This window comes from Phyllobates terribilis, unplaced genomic scaffold, assembly GCF_046119375.1.
Source record: "Phyllobates terribilis strain yellow unplaced genomic scaffold, ASM4611937v1 Scaffold_5__5_contigs__length_657084704, whole genome shotgun sequence".
Taxonomy (NCBI): domain Eukaryota; kingdom Metazoa; phylum Chordata; class Amphibia; order Anura; family Dendrobatidae; genus Phyllobates; species Phyllobates terribilis.
Window position 1 is genome coordinate 608,935,332 of NW_027362765.1, and position 17,212 is coordinate 608,952,543.

The 17,212-nt window shown below is 42.2% G+C and overlaps 1 protein-coding gene across 2 annotated transcripts in view; it reads left to right on the top strand.

Moving 5' to 3' along the window:
* Positions 1-17,212, top strand: part of COMTD1 (catechol-O-methyltransferase domain containing 1) — a 144,118-nt gene that overhangs the window by 20,350 nt on the left and 106,556 nt on the right. For both annotated transcript variants that reach the window (XM_073686064.1, XM_073686063.1), the window contains exon 3: positions 15,632-15,731. In XM_073686064.1, coding sequence (XP_073542165.1) covers positions 15,632-15,731 — 100 coding nt within the window. The remainder of the gene's footprint in view (positions 1-15,631; positions 15,732-17,212) is intronic.

The following is a 17,212-nucleotide window of genomic DNA, read 5'->3' on the forward strand; positions in this document are numbered from 1 at the left end:
CAGCACAGCCTGTTGCCGCTTGGCTGAGGCAGTACTGCAGTGCTTCCAGCTTGTAACTGATGTGGTGATATCTGAGATGGAGGCTGAACATGAGGAGGAGGAGGAGGATAATGCGCAGGAGCTGTACACTGTGGGGGCAACTCTGACTGACATAGGGCCCGCAATCCTCGGTGTGGGGAGGATGTGTTCCGTCCCAAGGTCCGACTGGGTCCCGGCTTCCACTATGTTTACCCAGTGTGCCTTCAGGGAGATGTACCATCCCTGGCCACAAGCACTTGTCCACGTGTCCGTTGTCAGGTGGACTCTCCCAGTAACTGCGTTGTTGAGGGCACGGCAGATGTTTTGGGACACTTGCTTGTGTAGTGGGGGGATGGCACACCGGGCAAAATTGTGTCGGCTGGGGACCGAGTACCGAGGGACGGCCACCGCCATAAGGTTGCAGAAGGATTCCGTCTGCACCAGCCTAAAAGGCAGCATTTCCAATGCAAGCAGTCATGAAATGTGCGAATTTAGGACTGTGGCCTGTGGGGCATTGGCTGCGAATTTGCGCTTTCGTTCAAAGGTCTGCATATGGACAATTGAACGCTGCGGTGGGACGTGGACATGGACGTTGATGCTGTTTCTTGAGAAACTGCCATAACAAGTGAAGACTGAGAGGAGGGGTCATCTTTGCATGCTGTATGGACAGTGGATTGCCTTGTACTCACAACAGGGGGTTCTATTACAAGCACAACAGTGGAAGAAGCAGTGGTGACAGCCGCTGACACTGGTCGTGGACTCTGAGGTTCACCCCACAAAGTCGGGTGCTTTGCTGACATGTGCCTGATCATGTTGGTGGTGGTCAGGCTGGTAGTTTTGTCACCCCTGCTGATGCTCACATGGCAGGTGGTACAAATGGCCTTTTTGGGGTTATCAGCAAAATCTTTAAAAAAATTCCAGACTCTGGAAGACCTACTGGCAACGTCCCTTGTGTTGGTGTTACGGGGAACGATTGCCTGCCTTCTGTCTGCGGCCACCACACTGCTTCTTCCTGCCTGTTGGGGTACTCTGCCTCCCTCCCCCTGTGTGCTGCTGACTTCGCTCTGCGTGTCCTCCTACCACGTTGGGTCAGTTACTAGATCATCCACCACCTCCTCCTCTTCCACTTGCGCACCACGATCCTCCTCCTCACTTCGTGGCAATTGTGTCTCGTCATCGTAAAACCTCTTGTGACAAATTGCCAGTGTCGACTTCCTGTGGCTGTGGCTGTTCAAATATTTGGGAATCGCTACATGGGATCTCCTCTTCCACAACTTCAAGCGAAGCAGGCGAGGGGCCCAAATATGGAAATGGACCAGTGAACAGCTCTTCAGAGTGTCCAAGTGTGGGATCAGTTGCTTTCTGACGACACTCGGCATGGTGGGAGGAAGGAGCATCAGGGTGAGGAGGAGTATGCGGTCGAGACTCACGGCTACTAAAACTTGACCGTGTGGAAGATAGACCGGAGGTGGTGCCCAGGTAACTGGAAGTATTATCTGCTATCCAATTAATAACCTGTTCATACTGATCAGTTCGCAATAGTGGTCTTGTTGTTTGCTTTCCTAGTAATTCGGTCAAGTACTGGGAGCGAGAAGATGTGGCTGTTGGTTGTGGCACATTTTCACCTTGGCCACGGCCCCGTCCTCTACACGCACCATCACCAGAACGTCCAGTTCCACGTCCCTTGCCATGCGCCTTGCCCATTGTAAATGAAGTAAAATAGCTTACACTCACACTATCAATGGAAAAAGGGCAATAAAAAGGAGATTAGAACCGTGGAAGAGGAAAACCACAGTTATATTTTTCTGGCCTACACCAGACTCTTTTAAACAGATATATTTGTGTCTGACCAGTCAGGGAGACACTATTATTGGGTTTTTTTACGTCAAAAAATGTCAAAAAAAGGATAATACAGAGATTTGACCTGTGGAATTGCAAAACCACAGTTATATTTTTCTGGCCTACACCAGAATCTTTCAAACAGATATATTTGTGTCTGAACAATCAGCGAGACACTATTACTGTTTTTTTTACTGCAAAAAATGCCAAAAAAGGATAATACAGAGATTTGGCCCGTGGAACTGCAAAACCACAGTTATATTTTTCAGGCCTACACCAGAATCTTTTAAACAGATATATTGGTGTCTAAACAGTCACAGACTCACTCAATTTTTTTTTTTTTTTTGGGGGGGGGGAATACCAAAAGGTTAATAAGACGCATATTTGGACAGTCTGACTGAGGAAAAAAAAAATACAGGATTTAGATGAGAAAAAAAAGGATTTTTCCTGGCCCCTGAGACCGGGGAATAAGTCTAGCAATTTGACCAGCAGGAGCACACAGGACTGTAATGCAGCGTTTGCTGGTATAACCACTGCGTCTCCTATACAGCCTGCCTGCCTGATATCTGGGATGGATATTAGTCCTGAGAAGGACTGCTTGTTTGATTTTGCAGGCTTTAGAGACCCTACACTAACTATTTCGCAGTATAAATCTCTCCCTATGTCAGCAGCACTCTCCCTACACTGTCTGATCCGGAGCGACTGTGTCCAAGATGGCGACGCCCGGTTTTAAATACTCGAGGTGATGCTGTGCGGCCAGCCAATCACTGTAATGCCCACAAACAACATGGCTGCGGCATTACAGTGACTGGCTGGCAATCCCTGCATGTTCATTGGCTCTGTAAAGTGCGCCAAACGTGCAGAGCGGAGACCCGAGCTCCCGTCCGAGTAACCCGAAAATGCTCGGTGCTCGCCGAACATCCCGAGTAGTGAGATGCTCGGGCGAGTACCGAGCAGTGTCGAGCATGCTCGCTCAACACTAGTAGTAATTGTTTCATTAAATTTACAATTTTACTTGCTGCCTGATCAGCTTTATTGGTACGTTTTACACATAAACAATGAATCAGTCCCGAGATGCAGTTGTTCACAAGGGTGTGCCATTATTGTGAAAATGTAATGTCCTCTGGAAAAGGAGACCAGTGGTTTGTTTTTCACCGTGAGTGCATAGTTTCTCAGTTGGATAGATGTTGAGAAACCTTGCGTCCAAGCTGTCGTAAAGTTCCTCCTTTAGGCAATTCTTTAGTTCCATAAATAATTTAGTCATAGGTATAGTCTCTCTTTCATGTACTTTTGTATATTGCCCATGTTCACACTAGTGCAAGTATCAGGATTAGGCTGGGGTCACATTATCATATAGCATCTGATGCGATATGTTAATGACACTCAGTTCAAACTCTGCTGCGAGTGTGAGCCGAGTCATTTTATTGTGATTCAATGGCAACGCGCGATGTGAGGATTCACAAATCTGTAGTCACATAAAGTGACAGCAGACTTTCATCATAAGCCTGGACAAGTCCTTTAAGAAAGAGAACCCCTGATGTAAAGTTGTGGTACTTTTTTTATTCAGAAAGTGAAAATACACAGTGTCAAGTGTATGTCAGCAGCTAGGCTGTATTCCTGGTAGCAGCAACCATTGTTAGGACTCGTTTGGATATTTTTTTACGTATGCAAAAAATTCTCCATGTGTCAATGTTTTTCATTCAGATTTCATCAGTGTGTCAGTTTTTACCTTCCCATCAGTTTTTCATCAGTGATTTTCTCCTATCAAAAATAAAAATAAATAAATTAGAAAGCTTCTCTTTTACATTACATTGTTATTCAGGGACAGTACACATACTGTCACTGATGCTATCCGTGTGCTGTCCGTAATTTTTACCAACCCATAGATTGTAAAGGTACCGTATTTTTCGGACTATAAGACGCAATTTTTCCCCCCAAAATTTTGTGAGAAAATTGGGGTGCGTCTTATACAAGGAATGTAGGTTACCAGAGGGGCCGCGGCGGCAGGAGTCAGGCGATGCTTCGGTAGATACTGTGGGTCCTGCGCTTGGAGGAGGGGGGGATGGGGGTGTCCGGAGGTATGACGCTGCGAGTCCCAGGGTGGTAGGAGGTAGGAGGAAGTGTTTGATGGTCCTTGATGATACTCAGCATTGTGGGGGCTCCACCGACATTTTGTGAAAGTCCAGAGCCCTCACACTTCCATGTTTCCTATGCGGTGGACTCCAGGAAAATGGCCCCTGGAAGCGACGCCTGGCAGATTGAGATCTCTGGAAACAAGGGATCCGGACTTTCACAAAATGTTGGCGGAGCAGCCCCGCAGAGGACTGTCAACCCCCACCTCCTTCCTTCCCTCCGGACACTCCCTCCACCAAGTGCAGGACTAGTTGCATTGCCCAACTACTGCAGCCGAGCAGCCCCTTCTTCCAGCCTGGGATGGGACTTGCAGCAAAATCCACAGTCCATTGTACTAGCAGCAGAGTGAATGAGATTTAAAATCTGTAGCATATTTCTACAGAATTTTAGTGTCGGTTTCACGCTTTACAAATTTCATTATTCTTAAAGGGAATCTGTCATCCCCTGGCACTTATCAGATCTCTAATATGGGCATACAGGTGATAGAAATGTGAATCTATACATACCTGTATGCCTCATATTAGAGGTCTGGTTGCAGAGATATGGCTTTTTATTACTTACCGTTTTTGACGCTTGTGGGCCGGGGGACGGGAAGAAATCCCATCCTCCTGTTTGAATTATAATTTTTCCCGCCTCCTGTGCACGTCACAGTGCCCTGTGACATGCAGTTCCCATGGCCAGATCTCGCGCAATTTACCTTGTACACAAAGCGCACTTTATCCTCCCGCGAATGATCAAGTATATTGTGCGCAGTCACGGCAAGTCACAAGCGTCAAAAACTGTAAAGAATAAAAAGCCATATCTCTGCAACAAGGCACACAGCTATGACAGAGATACTGTAATTGTCCTCAAAACATAACAGGAAGGTCCCTTCAAAATTTGAACATAGAGTCTATAAAGAACATAAAAGGAAACAGGACCCTTGAATAGCATAAAAAAATATAATTTTATTGATACGAATATTAAAAATATACAACATAACCCATAAAAGGACAAAATACAGACTACCTAGCAAGTATTAGAGGGTCAACTCCAAGCTACCACATATACAATATTACTCCAGTGTCACCACCAATAATATGGATTAGTATACACCAATACTGTGCACATATCTAAGGAAATCCTACAATGTAAGCAATAATCTCTCTTACAGCAGCAAAAGATATCAAATATAGAACATGACAAAAGTCATGGAGAACTATCACTAATTGCTTAAGCAAATCCAAAATCATACATCACAGTGTTGTGCACCCTATATACCTTGCAGTGCTATAATCCTATAAACAAATATAACATCAGGACATATATATTTTACCTGAGGCTATGGTGACACCTTGTAGTACCCAGCCGCCACTGTTTCTCCTGGTGTGCCATCCCAGCATTACATAAGCACGTGTCCCGCAACATTAACCATGCCCTCAACAACACAGTTACTGGGAAAGTCCACCTAACCACGGACACGTGGACAAGTGCTTGTGGGCAGGGATTGTACATCTCGCTGACGGCACACTGGGTTAATATAGTGGAAGCCGGGACCCAGGCGGACCTTGGGACGGAACACTTCCTCTCAAAGTCGAGGATTGCGGGCCTTAGGTCAATCAGGGTTTCCCCCACATTCTAGAGCTCCTGCACCTCTTCATTCTCCATCTCCGAAAATGACCACTTTAGTCACAAGCTGGAAGCACTGCAGCACTACGTCGACCAAGCGGCTACAGGCTATGCTGAAGCTAATATGCTTAGGTGACAAACGGCACAATGCTGAAGAGCTGTGGACAGCTCTGAAAGAGCAGGCAGATCTGTTGCTGACACTGCTGAACCTACAGCCAGGCATGGTCGTGTGTGACAATGGCCGGAACCTCGTGGCAGCTCTGAAGTGAGGCGAGCTCACACTCGTACCAAGCTTGGACCATGTGCTTAACCTCGTTGTTCAGCGATTTCTCAAAATCTACCCGGATCTGCTTGTCACAGTACGCCACGTGTGTGCCCATTTTAGAAAGTCAACTACAGCTTCCGGCGCTCTTGCCGTGCTTCAGCAGCATTTGCAGTTTCCAGCTCACCGACCGATTTGCGATGTCCCTACACATTGGAACTCTACATTGCAGATGTTGGGAAGGATTTGTGAGCAGAAGAGGGCAGTTGTTGACTACCTGCATCAACACAGCCATCGGTATTCAGGCTGAGTTTATGTTAGCTGATTTCCCGTGACCCTCGCGTTGTCCAAATTTTGGGTGACAGTCATTACTTGTTGGTGACATTTCTAGACCCACACTACAAGGAGAACTTTATATCTCTTATTCCCGCGGCGGACAGGCCTAATAAAATGGGGCAGTATAAGAAGGCCCTTGTTGCGTAATTATTAAAAAAATTCCCATCTGAAAACGCTGGAGGCGGGGGTCACAGTTAGTTAGACAGCCAAGGAGTACAGGCGAGAGAGACACAAATGCTATCCAGCAGAGGCAGGGGAACACTGTCAAAGTTCTGGGACAGTTTTCTCAGACCCTCCCATCGCACAGGCCCTGATGCGCAGGGTACTCTCACAAAGAGGGAAAAGTTTGGGAAGATACTGAACCAGTACCTTGCCAACCGTACCAACGTCCTCCGTGATTCCTCTGTGCCTTATAATTATTGGGTATCCAAGCTGGACACATGACATGAACTGTCTCTCTACGCCTTGGAGGTCCTGGCCTGCCATGCCGCTAGCGTTTTGTCAAAGCGGGTTCTTAGTGCCGTTGATGGAATTATAACTGATAGGCGCATTGCCTGTCAACTGAAAATGCTGACAGGCTGAATCTTATAAAAATGAACAAGGGCTGGATTGGGCCAGACTTCTCAACACCACCGAATGATAGCAGCATAACATTAACTCAAATCCAGTGTCTTTTTTTTGGGAGGTCTATTCCCATGCACCTTTTCACACCCAGGCATGGGTATACGCTTCCTGATTTTGTCTATTTGCTCTTGTCCTCCTACTTCTCCTCATCCCCCATCACCATATCATTCACCACCATATCTACCATATCACCTCCTCTACGTGTCTTGCAAGGAGCATTGGAGTGCCTCCAAATTTTTGACTGCCTTTGCATTCACTGCATAGGCAAACAGTATGGGAGAACCACTTCCTAATAATGGGAACATTGTTTTCAGGAGGCTCTCCTCTACGTCTCTTGCAAGGGACATTGGAGTGCCTCCAAACTTTATGCTGCCGTTGCATTCACTGCATAGGCAAACAGTATGGGAGACCCACTTCCTAATAATGGGAACATTGTTTTCAGAAGGCCCTCCTCTACATCTCTTGCAAGGGGCATTGGAGTGCCCCCTAATTTTTGCAGCCGTTGCATTCACTGCATAGGCAAACAGTATGGAAGACCCGCTCCTTTCTAATGGGAACATGTCGTTACCGAGGCCCACCTCTATGTGTCTTTAAATTTTTATTGTTTTTTTTTCCAAATTTTGGCAGCCGTTGTACTCACTGCATACCCTATAACTGTATAGCAGACCCGCTCCTTTGTAATGGGAACATGTCGTTACTGTGGCCCACCTCTGTTTGTCTTAAAATTTTTATTGGGGTTTTTCCCAAATTTTGGCAACCGTTGTACTCACTGCATACCCTATAATTGTATAGCAGACCCGCTCCTTTCTAATGGGAACATGTAATTACTGTGGCCCACCTCTATGTGTCTTTAAATTGTTATTGGGGTTTTTCCTAAATTTTGGCAGCCGTTGTACTCACTGCATACCCTATAACTGTATAGCAGACCCGATCCTTTCTAATGGGAACATGTCGTTACTAAGGCCCACCTCTATGTGTCTTTAAATTGTTACTGGGGTTTTTCCCAAATTTTGGCAGCCATTGTACTCACTACATACCCTATAACTGTATAGCAGACCCGCTTCTTTCTAATGGGATCATGTCGTTACTGAGGCCCACCTCTATGTGTCTTTAAATTCTTATTGGGATTTTTCCTAAATTTTGGCAGCTCTTGCAGTCACTGCATGGGCATTACCACTATATCCTTTATAATGGGAACTTTTTTTTACTGAGGCCCTCCTCTATGTCTTTTTAAAGGGGTATTGGGGTGTTTCCAAATTTTTGGCAGCCCCTGCAGTCACTGCATACGCAATAACAGTATAGCAGACCCACTCTTTAATATTCGGAACAACAATGTATAGCCGGCTAACAATAGTGAGGGCCAACTGCTGGCCCTTTAAGAATAGTAAGGGCCGCCTGATTGCCCTACAAAAATAGTCTTTGTGATTGTTAGAGTCCCTTCTTCATAAATGAAACAGGATGTGTCTGATCATGTCTCACACACCACATGGCCAGATAAGGTAGTAAAATGTTAAAATTACATTTACCGGTGAATGTATTTTTCACCGTTGAAAGCAATGCAGAACTGCAAAAAAGCATCAAAAATGCTACGTGTGAACATAGCCCAAGGTGTGGAGGAGCATTTTTGTTTTTGTACATTTATTTTGCCTTATATACAAGTCATTACCCTGTAAAGGATGTTCCTTAACATTTCTCCCAGGAAAATCCATTTTGGTTTAGTTTTTGTATGTTTTATTGTGAGTCCGTAAAAGTGGCGTAATACCTCTGACAACATTGTTGACAGCAGTGACCTGGGAGTCAGAAATGCTTCCAGGGGTCTTCCTTATGCTGTTCCCATGTCATTTGAGCACTGTTCCCATCGATTTGGGCAATTTTCAGGCCCTCTGCAGACCGCCGTGGGGCCGCCGGAAAAATGTGAGTTTCCATGAACTTACATTGGGCTTGGTACTCGATCCGAGCACTCGAGCATTCCAATTTGCTTGACTCGAGCAACGAGTACCCGAGCATTTTAGTGCTCGCTCATCACTAATATTTACCCTAAAAACCGTTTCACCTAGAGGATTAAACGAAAGCTTCAGCTTCAAATCCTTTGACTAGTGCTGTTGTTTTTAAGGAAGGGTACCTCTGTTTTTAATCGGATGTTTATTGTTTATTTTTCATCTGTCTGTTCGAGTTGTGTCCCACCCTGTGCCCAGTGATACTTACCTATGTATTATTGCCTTAGAGTTTACGCTGAGTTCCTCTTGTCTGTGACCATCGTTCTGTTTGGAGGACCTAAGCTGTGAGGGACAGGTGTGAGTGATCTGGAAAGAAAATTAAGGATAAAGATCAAAAGAAGTTAAGAACGAAAAGAAGAAAGAAGTCTATGATAAGAACAGACAAATATGCTAAAACTTCTGTGCCAATACACAATACATTTCTAAGATTCCTTCTATGGAAAGTCTTATGCTGGTCCATCTCACAAAATTAGATTATCATCAAAAAGTTCATTTATTTCAGTTCTTCAATACAAAAAGTGAAACTCATATATTATATAGAGTCATTACAAACAGAGTGATCTATTTCAAGTGTTTATTTCTGTTAATGTTGATGATTATGACTTACAGCCAATGAAAACACAAAAGTCATTATCTCAGTAAATTAGAATACTATATAACAACAGCTTAAAAAATGTTTTTTAAAATCCAAAATGTTGGCCTACTGAAATGTATGTTCAGTAAATGCACTCAATACTTGGTCGGGGCTCCTTTTGCATCAGTTACTGCATCAATGCGGCGTGGCATGGAGGCCATCAGCCTGTGGCACTGCTGAGGTGTTATGGAAGCCCAGGTTGCTTTGATAGCAGCTCGTCTGCATTGTTGGGTCTGGTGTCTCTCATCTTCCTCTTGACAATACCCCATAGATTCTCTATGGGGTTAATGTCAGGTGAGTTTGCTGGCCAATCAAGCACAGTGATACTGTTGTTTTTAAACCAGGTATTGGTACTTTTGGCAGTGTGGACAGGTGCCAAGTCCTGCTGGAGAATGAAATTTCCATCTCCAAAAAGCTTGTCTGCGGAGGGAAGCATGAAGTGCTCTAAGATTTCCTGGTAGATGGCTGCGCTGACTTTGGTCTTGATAAAACACAGTGGCCCTACACCAGCAAATGACATGGCTCCCAAAACCATCACTGATTGTGGAAACTTCACACTAGACCTCAAGCAGCTTGGATTGTGTGCCTCTCCACTCTTCCTCCAGACACTGGGACCTTGATTTCCAAATGAAATGCAAAATTTACTTTGCATTTACTTAGTGTCACTGACTGCCTTCTGGCTATCTGTCAAGTCAGCAGTCTTCCCCATTATTGTGGAGCCTACTGAAACAAACTAAGAGACCTTTTCAAATGCTTAGGGTGCCTTTGCAGGTATTTTTTGTTAATTATTCTAATTTACTAAGATAATGACTTTTGTGTTTTCATTGGCTGTAAGCCATAATCATCAACATTAACAGAAATAAACATTGAAATAGATCTCTCTGTTTGTAATGACTTTAATATATGAGTTTCACTTTTTATATTGAACTGAAATTATCTTTTTGATGATATTCTAATTTGGTGAGATGCACGTGTGTGTGTGTATATATATGTATATGTTTATATATAGATATATATAGATATATATATGTATATATACAGTACAGACCAAAAATTTGGGCACACGTTCTCATTTAAAGATTTTTCTGTATTTTCATGACTTTGAAAATTGTACATTCACACTGAAGGCATCAAAACTATGAATTAACACATGACCTGGCCTCCACAGTCACCAGACCTGAACCTCAATCGAGATGGTTTGGGGTGAGCTGGACCGCAGAGTGAAGGCAAAAGGGCCAACAAGTGCTAAGCGTCTCTGGGAACTCCTTCAAGATTGTTGGAAGACCATTTCCGGTGACTACCTCTTGAACTCATCAAGAGAATGCCAAGAGTGTGCAAAGCAGTCATCAAAGCAAAAGGTGGCTACTTTGAAGAACCTAGAATATAAGACATATTTTCAGTTGTTTCACACTTTTTTTGTTAAGTATATAATTCCACATGTGTTAATTCATAGTTTTGATGCCTTCAGTGTGAATGTACAATTTTCAAAGTCATGAAAATACAGAAAAATCTTTAAATGAGAAGGTGTGTCCAAACTTTTGGTCTGTACTGTATATATATATATATATATATATATATATATATATATATATATATATATAAACATGTATATCTTCCATATGTATACTTATGGTGGTCTGTTTTTCACGTTTGGACCTTTTTTTAACCCCTTCCCGACATACGTCGTATATATACTGCTCTGCGAGAGCTGCATTCCCGCAAAGTGCCGCTGCAATCGAGTGTGGGTGTCAGCTCTAATTGAAAGCTGACACCCTGCAGCAACACCCGCAATGGGTGTTAGCATCGATCACGGGCATTTAACCCCTGTGATGCCACTGTCAATAGTGACAGCGACATTACGGGGCATTACAGAGGGAGTGAGCTCCCACTGTGCTCCCATCAGCACAACGCAATGCGATCGCGTTGTGCTGAAGGTCTACATGGTAGCCACGGGGTCCTTCAGGGATGGTGGCCTATGAGTTTCTGCTCAGAGCTGGAGCTGACACTCCTCCTCCCTGACTGTCAGACACGGAGCTGATGCTCTGCAGTGCAGACGCATTACCGAGTATTGGATCAGCATTCTGTCTATTTGAAGTCCCATCCTGTAACAACGTGGAAAAGTAAATAAAAGTTAATAAAAATATAACAAAAAATCAAAAACTAAAGAAAAAAAAGAAAAAATATTAATCTTATAAATACATTTATTTCTATAAAAATAAATTGATTTTATTCATTCTATCTTCCAAAAATTGGAATAGAAAGAGATCAAAAAATGTCATGTGCGTGAAAATGTTACCAATAAAAACTCATCCTGCAAAAAACAAACCCTCACGTGACTGTCGGCTGAAATATGGAAAAAGTATAGCTATCAAAATATGGCGATGCAAAAACTTGTTTTTGCAAAAAAAAAGCATCTTTAGTGTGTGACAGCAGTCAAACATAAAAACCTGATCTAAATCTGTTATCTCGCTAATCGCACCGACCCAAAGAATAATATAAATATAAATAAATAAAACCCATTCTTCACCCGCTGTTGATTTGTTCATTCTGCCACCCAAAGTATGGCTTCGTGCACATTTTTCCTGCGCTCTAGGCTGAGCGCTTACACTGTAAATCATTGTAAATCTCTGAAATTCGTGATTCAGACGGAACCTCCGGTGGAAGATTCCCTATAATGAGGCAGATGTGGACGCCGTCTGGCCTCTGATCTGATGATGTCCGTCTTTTTTGGCGTGCATGAAAGTGCCGTCGGCCACAGTTTTGTGCACTTCTGAAAAGAAAGACAATGCTGAACCGAGTCCAGAGTATCTCTGCTGCCTCATTATAGTGAATGGATCTGTCAGGGGTTTCATCTGTCACGTCACTTGGAGATTTAGATGGAAACCCCAAAGTAAGTGCTCAGCGTAAGAGCGACGGATAAATGTGATCCAAAATGTTATGTAAAATGTTCCCAATAAAAGCTTCAAATCAATCCACACAAAAAAAAAACACTCAGGTCCGTCATCTGTTATAGGAAATATAGGGAGCTTCCACATTACTGGTAGTACAAAGGCTCTGGAAAAGCTAAATGGCTCCTCGACCCCCAAAAGAAATTCAGCAAATTCTGTGCTCCCAAATCTAAATGACCCCCTCCCTTCTGAGCCCCTGTGTGGCTAAACCACATTTAATGTCGACATTTCTGTAGCAATGAGAACCGGCCTAATTTACGGGTGTATGTCTCCTTAAGCATGAGCTGGGCATAATGTACTGGTCACTACAATGTACTGGTCACTACAACATACTGGTCACTACAATGGAAATTTGTAATTTTCACTCAGCAACATCCACTATTGCATGATTCTGGAAAACACCCATGGAGTCAAAATCGTCACTACACCTGTAGATAAGTTCTCAAAGGGGTATAATTTCCAAAATGGGGTCACTTGAGGGGGGGATTCTGCTCTTCTAGCACTTAGGTGCTCTGTATATGGAGTCTGCAAACTATTCTAGGAAAATCTGTGCTCCCGGAGGCAAATAGTGCTCATTCCCTCCCGAGTCTCGCTGTGTGGCTAAGCAGTACTATACAGCCACATATAGGGTATTTCAACATTCAGTAGAAATTGTAAGACAAATTTTGGTGCCATTTTAACACATTTCCCAGTGTGAAAATGTAAAATCTGGGGCCAAAACAAATATTTGGTAGTAAACATTTAATTTTTTTTTTTTTCACTGCCCAATGGTATAAAATGATGTGACACACCAGTGGTTTCAATATGATCACTGCATCCCTAGATTAATTAATTGAGAGGTGTAGTTTGTAAAATGCGGTCACTTATGGAGGGTTCGGCTGATCTAGCAACTCAGGGGCTCTACCGATGTGACTTGGCACCCTCAAGCCAGTCCAGCGAAATCTGAACTCCAATATGGCACGTGTTCCCTTCTAAGCTTTGCACTGTGCCTCAAAAGTAATTTTCAAACACATGGGGTATCGGCGTACTTAGAAGAAATTGCACAACAAATTTTGAGGTCCATTTTCTCCCTCTATCCTTGTGAAAATGAAATTATTTGGGGCTACAACAACATTTTTGTGGAAAAATAATTTTTTATCATTTTCACAGATCAACGTTGTAAAATTCTGTAAAGCACCTGTGGGATCAAGGTGCTCACCATGTCTAGAAAAATTCCTTGAGGGGTCTGGTTTCCCAAATGAGGTCACCAAATGCGACATGACACCTGCAGACCATTCCTGCAAAATCTGCATTTCCAAACGTCACTCTCTCCTTTCTGAGCTCTGCCGTGCACCCAAACAGTAGTTTTCATCCACATATGGGGTATCTGTGTAATCAAGAGAAATTACACAACAAACTTTAGAGTCCATTTTCTCCTGTTATCCTTGTGAACATGCAAAATTTAGGGATAAAAAACATGTTGTGGGAAAAATTAATTTTTTTTATTTTCACGGCTCAACGTTATAAACTTCTGTGAAGCACCTGGGGGTTCAAGGTGCTCACCACACAGGAAATAGAAAGGAAGGATTCAGCTCACCCTTGTAGGAGACTCCAACTGGGTTCCCTGAGGGGTCTAGTTTTCAAAACTGTCTCACTTGTGGGCAGTTTCTAATGTTTAGACACATCAGGGGCTCTCCAAACGCGACATGGCCTCAGCTAATTATTCCAGCAATAAACTTCTTGAATGTGGTTTTGAGCACCTTGAGGGGTGCAATTTTTAGAATGGTGTCACTGTTTGGTATTTTCTGTCAAATAGACACCTCAAAGTCACTTCAAATGTGATGTGGTCCCTAAAAAAAATGGTTTTGTACATTTTTTTGTAAAAATGAGAAATCGCTGGTCAACTTTTAACTTCCTAACAAAAAAAAATTTTTTTCAAAAATTGTGCTGATGTAAAGTAGACATGTGGGAAATGTTATTTGTTAACTATTTTGTGTGACATGATTCTCTGATTTAAGGGCATAAAAATTAAGGTTGAAAATTGCTAAATTTTCACCAAATTGAATTTTTTTCACAAATAAACGCAAGTCATATTGAAAATTTTTTACCACTATCATCAAGTACGATATGTCACGAAAAATAGTCTCAGAATCACTGGGATCCGTTGAAGCGTTTCAGAGTTATTACCACATTCGGGGTTGTGGGTTTTTTTAAGTCGTATCTAATAAATCCTATAATTTTCAGAGGTATTTTTTCATGGTGTAAAAGATTTTTAAAAAATTTTTTGACGCATCTCATAGTTGCGCCAAAATTTTGCGACTTTTGGCATTTTAACAGCAGTTTCTCCCAGCTTTGCCGAAAGGTTGAATAACCACTTTGCCGAAAAGTATGACATAATCGCTTATCATAAGTAAGGAGTGTCTGATTTCACCACGCCCCCGCATCAAAATTGTCAAGAAAATCACCTGTCTTGATAAATCTGGGCCCTTGTAGTTCTGGGCAATCCAGGGAGGTTGCAGTTCTGGAATATGACAGCCCTGATGGATAATGGCTTCGTTGTCACTTCACATGTAAGTCTTTTCATATCTTTGGGAGTTAATGTGTATTTTTTTTAATCAACATATTTTTTGCAACCCTGTTGACTATTTGCAGTAATACTTTTGATGGTTCTATGATCGCGCTCCAATATCTTAGCAATTTCAAAAATGCTGCCTCCCTCTGTAAGACTTGTAACAGTTTTTGACTTTTCACAGTCAGATAAATCTTTTTGGTCCATTTTGCCTGAGGAAAACAAACTGCCTAATAAGTCTGTACACCTAGATAAAAGGTGTTGTATCCTTAGGCCACACAAATCACCATTCAAGTTTATATAGCTTGGAATTGGAAAATCTGCATAAAAATGATGATGTGGTTAAAATACTCAGTTGCCTAATAATTCTGCACACAGTGTACTGAAAGACCTTGTCACAGGAAGAACTATTAATGGCTTCAATAAGGGCTTGGATACTTTTTTAGAAGACAATGACAAATGCTTAGGTAAATGTGTAAAGTTCTTTTCTGAATGTTTCGTTCAGTGGCTCGACAATTGGATCAGGCGGGAAATATTAGCTCTTTTGGGGTCTGCTGGATCAAGTATTTTGGTTGTGCATGTACCCCTTCCCTTTTCCTTTCCTATACCTCAGTTGACGTTGATGGACATTTTGTCATTTTTAACTGAATTAACCATGTAATTAATGATAGTGTTTGCCTCCAGCATCTTTTAGGAACAACCTCTCAAGGTGTTAGCAGTGACACTGCACAACTGTTGGCAAATCTGGCTAAACTTATAAACTCTAAGAACATTCTGGAAATGGGTAAGAATTTGTGAAATTTGCTAGCATATTAATGCACCACTCCAGCATTTTTTTTATTTAACTGTTGGGTTGATGCTTCTATTCTAAGATTCCTAACCCTACTCTTACTTATACTCACCTGCCGGCTCCTTCACCTTTTATCACCGCCGCTCCCAACGGATTCCGGCAGTTTACGACCAAGTCGCTCAAATGTTTGCTGGAGCGAGCCAGAGGTCACTCATCAATGCAATTCTATTAAAACTATGTTCTGGCTCTCATAGACCTTCACTGAGAGCTTGTGATGTACTTTCTGACTTCCGGAAAGTCGTAAGTTGCAGTCACAAGATGGCGCCATGGGCCCGAAGCGGCACTGAAAAAAGTTGAAGACGCTGGAGGATGAGTATAAGAGTAGGGGCAGGAACCTTAAATTAGAAGCTGCACTCCAGCACTGAAAAAGAAAAAACTGGAGTGGTGCTTTTAGGGTATTCCAGGTTATTTTCTTTGCATAATGTAATTATACAACTTTGGTATATATATTTTTTTATCAATTCAGTGGTTTTCAAGATCTTCACTTGCTGTCATTGATAAGAATCTGAATAGGAATTGCTTATTTGAAGTGAATAAAAATCTGTCCTGGGTATTTTTTTTTTGTGATTTACACAAAATTTTGTGAATTATTTGACACAATATTTAGAATTAACCTAGGATGCTATAAAATATAACTCTTATTCTAAATATTAAAATTCACCAAACACAGTGTACATTAAGAGTACTAATTAAATGAGATTTGTACTGCGGTTCCACAAATGGTTTAGGGAGGTCGTACCGTGATTCTGGTATATACCAGAGTTGTAAGGTATAAACACCAATGCATCCCATAAAAAAATGAGCAAGGTTTTGTATGAACGTTAGGGTATGTGCACATGTTGTGTTTTTATTATGGGGTTTTTTTCGCATGTATTTGTTGAAAATATGCAGCGTTATACATTATCAGAAAATTTAATGAGATTCCTGAAGTTTCATGCACATGCTGCTTATCTTTTCTTTGCAGATTGAAATATGAAGCATGTCAATTCTTTCAGCGTATTTCTTTCATAGTAATGATTGGGGAAAAATACGAACAATAAAAAACGCATGCCAAAAATGTGCGAATATTACTCACCATTTTGCCTGCCAACACATCAGGATTTGCAACAGAAATTTCTGCTGCAAATACATAACTTGTGCACATACCCTTACTTTGGAAAAATCTCTACCCGGAGGTCTGCAGAGGGCCTAAAAATTGCCGAAATCGATGGGAACAGTGCTCAAATGACATGGGAACAGCATGGGGAAGACCCCTTGAAGCATACATGCAAAAACAAAACCAAAATGGATTTTCCTGGGGAAAATGTTAAGGAACATCCTTTCCATGGTAATGACTTGTATATAAGGCAAAATAAATAACCAAAAACAAAAATACTCCTCCACACCTTGGGCTATGTTCACACATAGCGTTTTTG